Source organism: Phyllobates terribilis, unplaced genomic scaffold (genome assembly GCF_046119375.1).
Source record: "Phyllobates terribilis strain yellow unplaced genomic scaffold, ASM4611937v1 Scaffold_2__4_contigs__length_985480577, whole genome shotgun sequence".
NCBI classification, from domain to species: Eukaryota; Metazoa; Chordata; class Amphibia; order Anura; family Dendrobatidae; genus Phyllobates; species Phyllobates terribilis.
This window is the reverse complement of record NW_027362762.1, coordinates 247472882-247485581: the sequence shown is the minus strand read 5'-3', so window position 1 is coordinate 247485581 and position 12700 is coordinate 247472882. Positions and strand designations below refer to the sequence as shown.

Genomic DNA, 12700 nt, shown 5'->3' with positions numbered 1-12700 from the left:
AGTAATATTCAGGCCACATATCAAGAGCAAGCAGCTTTAGAGGACTTCCTGGGAGAAATGACAGGCAGGGTAGATACCGTTTCCCTATATGCCAGTCTTTTCACCAAGCTAAATACAACTCTCAGCAAAAAAGTTGTAGACTGGCTCCATACCATCCCTGGCCACATTCACCTGTCCACGTGTTTCTTGTTGGGCTGTCCTTCCCAGTAAGTGCACTGGGGAGGGCACGGGTAATGTTGTGGGACCCGTGCTTGTGGAAGGTGGAGGCGATACCGGGAATTATAGTGGCTGCTGGGGACCGAGTATGGACACCTGGCCACCGCCGGCATGAGGTTGTGAAAAGCTTCCGCCTCCACGAGCTTAAAAGGCTACATTTCAAGTGCAAAGAGCAGCCCAGAAATCTGGCAGTTTAGTGTTGCGGCCTGTGGGTGGGTGGTTGGCTGCATACTTGCACTTGCATTCCAAGTAACAGAAAACTAAGCAGATGGTGGCCTCTATCATCATCATGGCCCCACCTCGGCACTATGAACTCTCCTGAAGGAGAAGCTTGGGCCCGCCGGAGGAGTCTCCGGTTCTCTGGTGAGCCCGTCCAACCCTGCCGAAAAGCATCCCTGGCTAAGAAAAGTGTGGGGGAAAGTTCCCGGACAGTCTATGGCTGCTTTTTTAATGTGGATAGGCCATGCTTATGCATGTTATTTCTCAAAATGCAGTACAGATCAAGCCATTGTCCAACTCTGTATTCAAGAAATTCAATGCGCAAGGAAAGATGTGTGTGTGTCAAAGCACCACCGACAAGTGCGAGTTGATGTTGGACAGGCTGCCATTTCTTCTGCAATAAGCTCAATTGCAGGACTTATTGTGAGAAATGACACGCAGGGTAGATACGGTTTCCCTCTATGCCAGTCCTTTCACCAAGCTAAATGCAACTCTTAGCAAAAAAAGCTGTGGACTGGCTCCGTACCGTCCCTGGCCACAATCACCTGTCCATGTGTTTGTGGTTAGGCGGTCCTTCCCAGTAAGTGTACCGGGAAGGGCACGGGTAATGTTGTGGGACCCATGCTTGTGGAAGGTGGAGGCGATATCGGGAAATATAGTGGTGTCTGGGGACCGAGTATGAACACCTGGCCGACGCCGGCATGAGGTTGTGAAAAGCTTCCGCTTCCACGAGCCTAAAAGGCTACATTTCAAGTGCAAGCAGCTGTCAAAAATTTGGCAGTATAGTATTACAGCCTGTGGTTGGGTGCCTGCGTGCATACTTGCGCTTGCATTTCAAGGAATGGGGTAGGGACAACAGAACGCTGCAGTGGGACAAGGACGTGGACGGTGATTGTTGCAAGTTTGCAACGACAGGTGCATGGCGTGAGGCATCTTCGAATGCGCCAAGGATCACTTATGATTGACACACTTTTAGGCAGTGACCTGGGAGTCAGAGATGCTGCCAGAGGTCTTCCCCATGCTGTTCCCATGTCTTTTCAGCACTCTATGCATGTGTCTAATGATGTTTCACACACCACATGGCCAGATAAGGCTGTAAAATGTTAAAATGACTTTTCCTGGTGAATGCATTTGTCTTGGTTGAAAGCAATTCAAAAGTGCAAAAACGCATCAAAAACACTACGTGTGAACATAGCCCAAGTTGTGGAGGAGTATTTTTGTTTTTGGTTATTTATTTTACCTTATATACAAGTCATTACTCTGGAAAGGATGTTCCTTAACATATTTCCCACGAAAATCCATTTTGGTTTTGTTTTTGTATGTTTTATTGTGAGTCTGTAAAAGTGGCCTAATACTATGACCATGTTGCTGACAGCAGTGATCTGGGAGTCAGAGATGCTTCCATGGGTCTTCCCAATGCTGTTCCCATGTCATTTGAGCATTGTTCCCATCGATTTGGGCAATTTTTAGGCCCTCTGCAGACTGCCGGGGGGAGCCGCCTGAAAAATGCTCGAGTTTCCCATAGACATACATTGGGCTCGTTGCTCGGGTCGAGCACCCGAGTATTCCAATTTGCTCGATCCGAGCAACAAGTACCTGAGCATTTTAGTGCTCACTCATCACTAATCCTCAACCTTCCCTTATAGACTGTTTGTGCACCCTCACGGGCACGGTCCTCTCTGCTCTTGTACCAGTCAGTGAATTATTTTCACATGTAAAGCACAATGGAATAAATGGCGCTATAATAATAAATAATAATGATTATACCACTTGTACTCTGGGTCAATTGATGGCACTTTCCTGGTGACTGCCCCTAAATTGATGTGTTTTGGCAGCTTTTGGTCCCGTTTGAAGGTGCGGTGTATATGTTTGGTTTTGGCACCCATTCAATCCAATGGCATTTGGCAATGTTCGGCGAATATTCGACAATTACATTGGCGAATATTGCAAAAATGGTGATTTTAATCCGCAACAAATATTGAAATATTTGCTCATCTCTAATCAGAAACACCCTTTAAAAAATTATGTGGGTGTTACATCATGGTCTCCCTGGTTATATTGTGGTGGAGCATGAGGAGATTGAGGAGGGCGAGATAAAATAGAACAATTACTGAAGTTTATACCCATGTCTGGGTGTGAAGGGGTGCATGGGAATAGACCCCCCAAAAAATATCCAATGGATTTGAGTTTATGTTTGATGCTATCATCTGGTGTTGTTGAGAAGTCTGGCCCAATTCAGCCCTTGTTCATTTTTATAAGAGTCAGTCTTTCAACATTTTCAGTTAACAGGCGGATGCGCCTATCAATTTTATCAGCTATAAAGCCGCCGGCGGCACTAAAAACTATCTCTGACAAAGCACTAGCGGCCAGGACCTCCAAGGTGATAGTTCATGCCACGTGTCTAGCTTGTATCTTTTAAAACTTTTCCCTCCTTGTCAGAGTACCCCATGTATCAAGGCCTGGGTGCAGGGAGAGTCTGAGAAAACTGTCCTAGACCTTTGACAGCATTCTCCTGCCTCTGCCACATCTTGATTATGTCTTCCTCACTTGTACTCCTTGGTTGTTCAATGAACTGTCAGACTGTCACCTCTGCGGCCAGCGTTGTCAGATGAGAATTTTTGCTGTTATAATTCTTCAACAAGAGCCTGAACCTAATATCTCCAAAAATGAACTCCTTCGGTTTCCTCCCTCTACTAACCTACCTATAACTGACTTTGCAATTTCTTTTTGGTGCTGCCACCAAAACTCCCACTCGGCATGCTTGCTATCTTGGAGTCATATTTGACAAACAACTTTCCTTTATTCAAAGTGGAAAATCACTCACTCGCACATATCACCTGCACCTTAAAAATTTCTCCAGAAGTCGCCTTTTCTCACCTTTGATACTGCAAAACCTCTTATTGTCGCTCTTATTCACTAGTGCAACTCTCTTCTAATCAGTTTCCCTCTTCTCAAACTGTCTCCTCTCCAATCCCTTCTGAATGCAGTAGCCAGGGTCATATTTCTATCAATACGCTTCACTGACGCCTCTACCCTGTTCCAGTCATTGGACAGGTTAGGTTAAACAATCACAATAGAATACAATACAAACTCATCTCTCTCATAGACCGAGATGTTCACAGTTCTGTACCGGCCTATATCTCTTCCCTCATTTCTGTGTATCACCCCTCCTATGCCCCTGTTCTGCAACTGATCTAAGACAGACATCCTCCTTTATCAGAACCTCACACCTCCACCTCCAAGAATTCTCTCATGCCGTGCCAGTTTTCTGTAATGCCCAAAATGTGTACAACGCAATTCTCACAGTAAAGGCAGGGGAACATGAAGTCGGCCTTGTGCGCCAGATTGCCAACAGCCAAGACTTCCATGTTCTCACCATGAGTATGACTGTCTATGTTCTCTTCCTCCTCCTCCTCATTATCACCCAATCCACATTGAGATAAGATGAGGCTGGGCTGGCTAGCATCAACCTGTATAGTTCCTTGCTCCACCTGCAATACCTGTTCTTTAATTGTGATCAGCAAAAGTTTCAGTAGACAGAGAAGCGTTATCATGATGCTAATTATGGCGTCATCATTGCTCATGATCTTGGTGGAGCCCTCAAAGTTTTGGAGAACGGCACAGATGTCAGACATCCATGCCCACTCATCAGCTCTTATTTGCGGCGGCTTACCTGAATGCCGATGGACGTGTTGAAGCTGGCATTCAACAATTGCTCTCTGCTGCTCAAAATCATTCTAAACATCTGCAACGTTGATTTCCAATGCGTAGTCACATCGCACACCAGTCGGTGAGCTGGAAGCTGCAAACACTGCTGAAGCCCTGCCAGGGAGGTGGAAGCTGTAGCCGACTTTCTGAAATGGGCACACATGCAGTGAACTTTCACAGGCAGCTCTGGCAAATCCATGTAGATTTTGAGAAACCTCAGAACAACTAAGTTGAGTACATGGGCAGGCATGGTACATGTGCGAGCTTGGCTAGCTTCAGAGCCAACACCAGGTTCTCTGATACAGCTTTCAACTACTCTGCAATGGTGTGCAGTTTGTCTCTTAAGCATACAGTCCTGCTTATTGTTATTGGCACACATGAAGTTTAAGCAAATAATCTGGAATATGCCCAGAAAAGATTAATCAAGTGAGGGAGATGGAGGTTGAAGAGGAGGAGGAGGTGGTGCAGGAGCTGAAGAATGTAGGGGTAGCCCTGATTGACCCAGGGCCCGCAATCCTCCGCATCACTGGGTCCCGCTGGGTCCCGGATCCCACTTTATTACTCCAGTTGAATGCCTCAGTGAGATGAACCGTCCCTTGTGTGGTAGGTCGACACGCTCGACCGCTTTTGGAAGTAGACTCAAGAACCGGGTTTTCTCTGCAGGCTTTATTATATAGCATAAAGCCCTGCAACTCCAGCAAAAATAAACACGGCCTTACTGAAAACAACAATACAAAAGATAAATGCTATCACAGTCCATATGTGTGAGCGGTTTGCTCACAAAGGTTATGTCCAGCCTTCAGCTCCTTCCTGTGGAGACCTTGGCTCTCCAAATACAATGCAGAAAAAAAAACAGGACTGAACATTTAAAGCTTGCTCAGCCACACCCTGAGGGGAGGTATGGAAAATGATTTCCCTCCCATCTCTATGTCATTCCCATAAAACCACACCTTTTAAAAGAGTTAACCCCCCAGCATATAACATGCTGGTAGAAATTCAGTAGGTCTTAGTTTACACAGGAGAGCATCCTGAGTGACACATACCTCCCCTCGCATATAATACCTGTGACTCTGTCACATATTCCCCCCTCAGCCAAAGCCGGGGTTTGGGCACTTCCAGACACCTTGCAGGGAATTCTGGAGAGGGCATCAGCACCCCTAAATTTGTAAAGTTCTGCGGAATAAATATTTTGGCGCTATAAAAATCTAATTATTATTATTAGTGTGTAACTTCCCGGGTCTATGCTCCACATGAAAATTAAAGTCTTAGAGACCTAAGAACCACTCGGGCATTCTTACCCTTCTTTTCTCTCAATCATCTCAAAGGGGCATGGTCTGACACCAATTTAAACTTTCTGCCAAGTATGTAATATCTTAGCGTGTCTATGGCCCATTTTATGGTTAGGCATTCTTTCTCTACATTGGCATAATTTTTCTCGCAGCACGAGAGTTGACGGCTCATATACAGGATGGGATGCTCTTTTCCATTTTTCTCCTGCAACAGCACAGCTCCTAGGCCAACTTCTGAGACATCTGTCTGGAGCACAAATTCTTTAGCAAAGTCTGGTGCTGATTACAGAGTGCCTGCTTCAGCTGTTGGAACGCCATCTCAGTTTCAACCATCCAATTAGCCATCGTTGTTTTTGTGCCTTTCAGGAGGTCCATCAGTAGTGCGGCAATCATGGCAAAATTTGGGATAAACCACCGGTAATACGTTGCAGCAGCTCTCTACATTGTTGCTTCTGTGCAGGCAATAGAGTCTCTGCTATCGTGACATCCTCGAATTTGGCTTTCGGACTGGCTCCCAAACAAGAAGCCCTCAGTGATTCCCGATCTCTCCATGGCTTGAGCAAGTTCACATGGTATGCTTGGTACGGCTTTCTTGTGCCAGGCTGGTGAACTTTGTAGTTCACTTCACTGAGTTTCTCCATCACATCATATGGGCCTTGCCACTTGGCCAGGAACTTGCTCTCGATGGTGGGAATAAGCATCAGAACATGATCCCCAGGCTGGAACTGACTCGCTGAACGGTTATAGATTCTTGCCTGGGCCTCTTGTGCCTGGAGGAGATGAGCTTTCACGATAGGCATCACTTTCGCCATTCTCTCCTGCATCTGGGCGACAAGTTCTATGATGCTCAGGTGCGGCGTTACCTCGGCTTCCCAGGTTTCCTTGGCAATATCCTGGAGCCCTCAAGGATGTTGTCCATACAGTAGCTCAAATGGGGAGAAACCTGTAGAGGCTTGTGGGAATTCTCTTACCAAGAAGAGCAGGAACAGTAACAAGTAGTCACGACTGTCCTTCTCTACGTCCTTTTTGAGCATTGCTTTTAAGGTTTTATTAAAGCGCTCCACCAGGCCGTCAGTCTGCACATGGTAGACGGAGGTTCCCAGCTGGGTAATCTGAAAGACTTTACACAGCTCCTTCATTATTTTTCTCATGAACAATGTTCTTTGGTCCATTAGTATCTCCTTCAGCAGTCCGGTCCTGGCAAATATATGGACAAGTTCGTGGGCTATGCTCCTACTCGTCGAGTTCCTCAGTGGTACCACTTCTGGGTACCGGGTCGCATAGTCCATGACCACCTGGATGTATTCGTGGCACTGGGCTGATTTGATTAAGGGCCCCACTAGATCCATGGCAATCCTCTCAAAGGGGATTTCTATCACAGGTAGGGGGATTAAAGGACTATGGAAGTGGGAGGAGGGCGCGGTTATCTGGCAGGTGGGGCAGGACCCACAATAGTTCAGGATCTCCCGGTAACACCCTGGCCAATAAAACCTCCTCAATATCCTCTCCTGCGTTTTCTCGACCCCCCAGGTGTCCCCCCAGAACATGCGAATGGGCCATATCTAATACCCTCTGTGGGTAAGGTCCTGGAACTAACAGCTGCTTCAATATCTCATCACCCTTGGTTTAGTCACCAGATACAATAACTCCCCCTGAACTGCAAAGTGTGGGTACCTGGTGTCTCCCCTCGGCTCTTGAGCAACCCCATTACATACAGTAACATTGTCCCATGTGCCCTTCAAGGTCAAGTCCCGAACTTGAGCAGAGCCAAAAATTTCTCCTGCCACCTCTAACTCAGGGAGGTCGGCCACCTCGGTCATAGTCTCATCCTCATCGCCGGCAAGGACACACAATGGGAACTCATCCCCTTCAGATGTCGACAGGGGTATTTCCTTAGGGACCTTGAATTTGTCCACGCAACTCAGTCTGGTACCTTTTCCCCTACAATGGGAAATCATGCCCCAATATGACGGGCTGTATGAGGTCCTTAACCAACCTGACCTTGTGGGATTTGGCACAACAGTCTGTTCTCACTGTCACTGTGGCCACAGGGTAGTCCTTGGTGTACCCATGTATGCAGTGGATGCCCACAGTCTTGGCAGAGATCAGCTGGTCGGGAAGGTTGGCACTGATTAGGGTCACTAGACTCCATGAATCCAATAGTCCAAGCACCATCACCTCATTAACGGACACGGCACATGCCTGCAGCCCCTCACCGGGTCGACAGTCCACACTACAGGCTGGATACGCATAATAGGAGACCCGTCTGCCTTGGCTGCAGTCCATGGGCTCAGGGGACAATTGACACCTGGTGACTACGTGTCCAGAGTTGTGACAGACTAGATCTTAAGCAATAGTCTTTGTGGCCCCCTTCAGTGGGAGTGGGACACCCCCCAGTGGTGGCTCTAGACCCCTTCCGTGGTGAATACGCCCCCTTTTGGCTAAGCTAGTAAGGAGAAGTGACTATTTCTGGTTTCCCGAGGGATTTTTCAACCACCTGGAACCTCTCTACCAGGCTGATGAAGTCATCTGCATTCTGTGGATCGCCCTGGGCAACCCAAGTCTGTACTAGTTTGGGAAGGGAGTGCACAAATCTATCGATCACTACCAGTTCAAGCATCTGGGCAGGAGTGGAGGACTCTGACTGCAACCATTTCGGAACAAGATGCAGTAGGTCAAACATCTGCGAGCAAGGGGGTTTGTCGCTGGCATACGCCCAATGGTTGACTCGTTGGGCTCTCACTGCCGTATTGAGTCCCAGGTGTGCTAAGATCTCTGTCTTTAGCTTGGCGTATCCCTTGGCATCCTGCAGTGCTAAGTCGTAATATATACTACCGTTCAAAAGTTTGGGGTCACCCAGACAATTTTGTGTTTTCCATGAAAACTAATACTTTTATTTATCAAATGAGTTGCAAAATGAATATAAAATATAGTCCAGACAATGAAAAGGTTAGAAATAATGATTTTTATTTGAAAGAATAATTTTCTCCTTCAAACTTTGCTATCGTCAAAGAATGCTACCTTTGCTGCATTTACAGCATTGCAGACCTTTGGCATTGTAGCTGTTAATTTGCAGAGGTAATCTTGAGAAATTTCACGCCATGCTTCCTGAAGCCCCTCCCACAAGTTGGATTGGCTTGATGGGCACTTTTTGCGAACCATACGGTCAAGCTGCTCCCACAACAGCTCAATTCTGGTGAATACGCTGGCCACTCCATTACAGATAGAATACCAGCTGCCTGCTTCTTCCCTAAATAAAGGGAGTAGTACACACCGTTGTAGGAAATCTTCAGTTTCTTGGCAATTTCTCGCATGGAATAACCTTCATTTCTAAGAACAAGAATAGACTGTCAAGTTAAACATGAAAGTTCTCTTTTTCTTGCCATTTTGAGAGTTTCATAGAACAAATAAATGTAAAGCTCCAGATTCTCAACTAGCTCAAAGGAAGCTCAATTTTATTGCTTCTCAAATCAGCCAAACCATTTTCAGCTGGGCTAACATACTTGTGCAAGGGTTTTCAAGGGTTTTCTAAACATCCATTAGCCTTCGTACAGAGTTAGCAAACACAATGTACCATTAAAACACTGGAGTGGTGGTTGTTGGAAATTGGCCTCTATACACCAAAGTAGATATTGCAATAAAAACAAGACGTTTGCAGCTAGAATAGTCATTTACCACATTAACAACGTATAGAGTGTATTTATGATTAATTTAATGTTAGCTTCTTTGAAAAAAAATGTGCTGTTCTTTCAAAAATAGTGAAATTTCTAAATGACCCCAAAATTTTGAACAGTAGTGTACCTTTTGGGGTTCGCCCGACAAATATGGTGCCAGAACCTCTGCCCACTGTTCTGGTGGAATTCTCTCCCAATCAGCCACCCTCTCAAAGACAGTTAGGAATGCTTCTACATCATCCCCAGGGGTCATCTTCTGCAAGGCACGTCTCACCGATTTCCTGATGTGGGAGTCATCAGTAGGCCTTGGGGGTGGGGCAATTGCCCTGCCCTGGATGACGTCCGCCAGAAGCTGTATCTGTTGTTTCTGTTCCTGCTGATGTTGCTGCTGCACCTTTTGCAGCAATTGGATCGGTTGAAGCAACAGTTTGGTCATCTCCTGGTGCTGCTGCTGGCTTTGCAAGTGCTGTTGGTGCATCTGTTGTTGGCTCTGCACCAGGTGCTTAATAAGCTCCTCCATGCTGCCGGACTTCTCTGGCTGCCTGGCGGCCTTCACCCAGGACATTCACTGGTCTCTGTGGCAGGTACACGTGTTCATGGAATCTTGCACACACTCTCACACCAACTGTGGTAGGTCGACTCGCTCGGCCGCTTTTGGAAGTAGAATAAGTAACCGGGTTTTCTCTGCAGGCTTTATTATATAGCATAAAGCCCTGCAACTCCAGCAAGAATAAACACTGCCTTACTGGCAAAACAACAAAACAAAAGATAAACACTTGCACAGTCCATATGTATGTGAGCGGTTCGCCCACAAAGGTTATGTCTAGACTTCAGCTCCTTCCTGAGCTATGTCTGTCCAGTCTGGAGACCTTGCCTCTCCAAACACAACACAGAGAAAAAAAATTAGGACTGAACATTTAAAGCTTGCTCAACCATACCCTGAGGGGAGTTATGGGGAATGATTTCCCTCTCATCTCTACTTCATTCTCATAAAACCACACCTTTTAAAAGAGTTAACCCCCAGCATATAACATGCTGGCAGAAATTTAGTAGGTCTTAGTTCACACAGGAGAGCATCCTGAGTGACACGTACCTCACCTCACATATAATACCATTGACTCTGTCACATTGGCCACATTCACTTGTCCACATGTTTGTGGTTAGGCAGTCCTTCCCACTTAAGTGCACAGGGGAGGGCATGAGTAATGTTCTGGGACTCACGGCTGTGGAAGGCGGAGATGATACCGGGAGAAATAGTGGCGGCTCGGGACCGAGTATGGACACCCAGCTTCTGCCACCGTCATGAGGTTGTGGAAATCTTTCGCCATCACGAGCCTAAAAGGCAACATTTCAAGTGCAAGCAGTCCAGAGATGTGGCAGTTTAGTTTTGCAGCCTGTGGGTGGTTGGCTGGCTGCAAACTTGCGCTTGCATTCCAAGGACTGGGGTAGGGACAACTGAACGCTGCAAAGGGACAAGGACATGGACGGTGATGGTTTGCAAGTCTGCAATGACAAGTGCAGGGCGGCAGGCATCTTCGCATGCACCATGTGCAGGGAATTGGCGTGCACACACAGCAGCGAAAGAGGCAGTGGTGTCACCCACAGATACTGTTTATGGACCTTGGTGTTTGGCACCAGCTAGTCAGGTGCTTTGGTGTCATGTGCCTGAGCATGCTGTTGGTGGTGAGGCAGCTAGATTTGGTGCTCTTGCTGATGCTGGTCTGGCAGTTGTTGCAAATGACCTTTTTGGGGTTATCTAAACAGTGTTTAAAAAAGTACCAGACTCAGGAAGATCTAACAGTTGTACTGGCAAAGTCCATCGTGTTGGTGTTCCGAGGAGCAGTTGCCCGCCTTGTGTCTGTGGCTACCATACTGCTTGTTTCTGCCTGTTGTGTTGTTATGCCTCCTTCCCTCTGTGTGCTGCTGTCCTCGCTTTGTATGTCCCCTTGTCAGGTTGAGTCAGTGACTTCATCATCCACTTCGGCACCCTGGTTCTCCTCTTGACTTTCTTTCCATTGTGTCTCATCATTATCCACCTCTTGCGACAGTTATTGCACTTTCCCACCTTCAGTTTTGGGTGACCATGGCTGCTGAAATCGATATGTGTGATCTTCTGTTGCCCTGCTCGAAGCTGGCTGGTTGAGAGGCCCGAATCTATCGATAGAAAAGTGAACAGCTCTTGGGGTAAAACTGGACTCTAATCTCTCCTTCAAAACACATATCCAAGCTCTTTCCACTTCCGAGAGGAACGAGCGAGAGGCCAGAAGCTATAAATGGAAAGATGAACAAAACAGCTCTTCAGAGTGTCCAAGTGTGGGATCAGTTGTTCCAGGGCACTCGGAATGGTGGGAGGAAGGAGGATCAGGGTGAGGAAGATGCCAACTCCATGTAAGAAAAATCTCCCGGATCCGCACATTCCTCGATCATGAATCTACAAAAATACTAGTGCACGCTCTCATCATCTCCCTACTCGACGACTGCAACCTCCTGCTCTGAGGCCTCCCTTCTAACACTCTTGCATTCCTGCAATCTATCCTAAACTCTGTTGCCCGAATAATCCACCTGTCCCCTCACTATTCCCTTGCTTCTCCTCTCTGTCAATCCCTTCACTGGCTCCACATTATCCAGAGACTCCAGTTCAAAACCCTAACCTTGGAATGCAAAGCTATCTACAACCTGTCTCCTCCATCTATCTCTGACCTAGTTTCTGCTATGATCTGCTACAAGCAATAAGGAAAGACAGGAGATCTGTCCCTACAATAGAACTAAACTGGATCCCTACGATGTAACGGGGAACCTGATCCTGCGATCAGACCGGCTAAAGTCCTCGGCTAGTCTGTACGAAGACCTATAGATGCAAGGGAGGGATCCCTACAAGAGCTAGGGACTGGGATAAAGTTGGACACTTCCAAGCAGAAATTGTAGCAGTCAAAGACAAACACACAACAAAGAACATAGAGGTCCGAAGACCTAGCAAAACTAACAGAGAACGGTAACAGAGCACCAAGCTGGCTCAAGAGTAGTAAATACAATGAAGTCCAGCAAGGCCAGGAGGGCGGAGCCGGATTAAATAGGCAAAAATGGTCATGTGACCAGCAAACTAGAAAAAAAACAACAGGAGAGTTCTAACAATTTCCCAGTACTTACATGCATGCAACTTCCGATCCTCACAAGATCTCCTTCTCTTCTCCCTTATCTCCTCTTCCCACAATTGCATACAAGATTTCTCCCGTGCATCCCCCCTTCTCTGGAACTCCCTACCCCACCATTTCTGACACTCGCCTACTGTTGAAACCTTCAAAAGCACCTGAAGACCCACCTCTTGCAACATGCGTGTGACCTGCAGCAACCCTCGCTCCACCATACCGCTGCACAACCAGCTCTATCCTCATCTATTGTATCCTTACCCATGCCTTGTAGACTGTGATTCCTCGTGGGCAGGGTCCTCTCCTCTCCTGTACCAGTCGCTGTCACATTTTTGTTCAAGATTATTGTAATTGTTTTTGCGATGTAAACCCCTTTTTCACATGTAAAGCGCCTTGACAAATGGTAAGGTTTTTAATATTAGAGTTAGGACTGTCCCATAAGGGTTGA

General features: G+C 46.8%; 1 protein-coding gene across 1 annotated transcript in view; it reads right to left on the bottom strand.

Annotated features, from left to right (window-relative positions):
* LOC141245409 (uncharacterized) overlaps positions 1-7607 on the bottom strand; it is a 51811-nt gene extending 44204 nt beyond the window's left edge. The window contains exon 1 of the mRNA XM_073669066.1: positions 7429-7607. Within this exon, the coding sequence (XP_073525167.1) occupies positions 7429-7607 (179 nt within the window). The remainder of the gene's footprint in view (positions 1-7428) is intronic.
* Positions 7608-12700: the final 5093 nt, after the last annotated feature.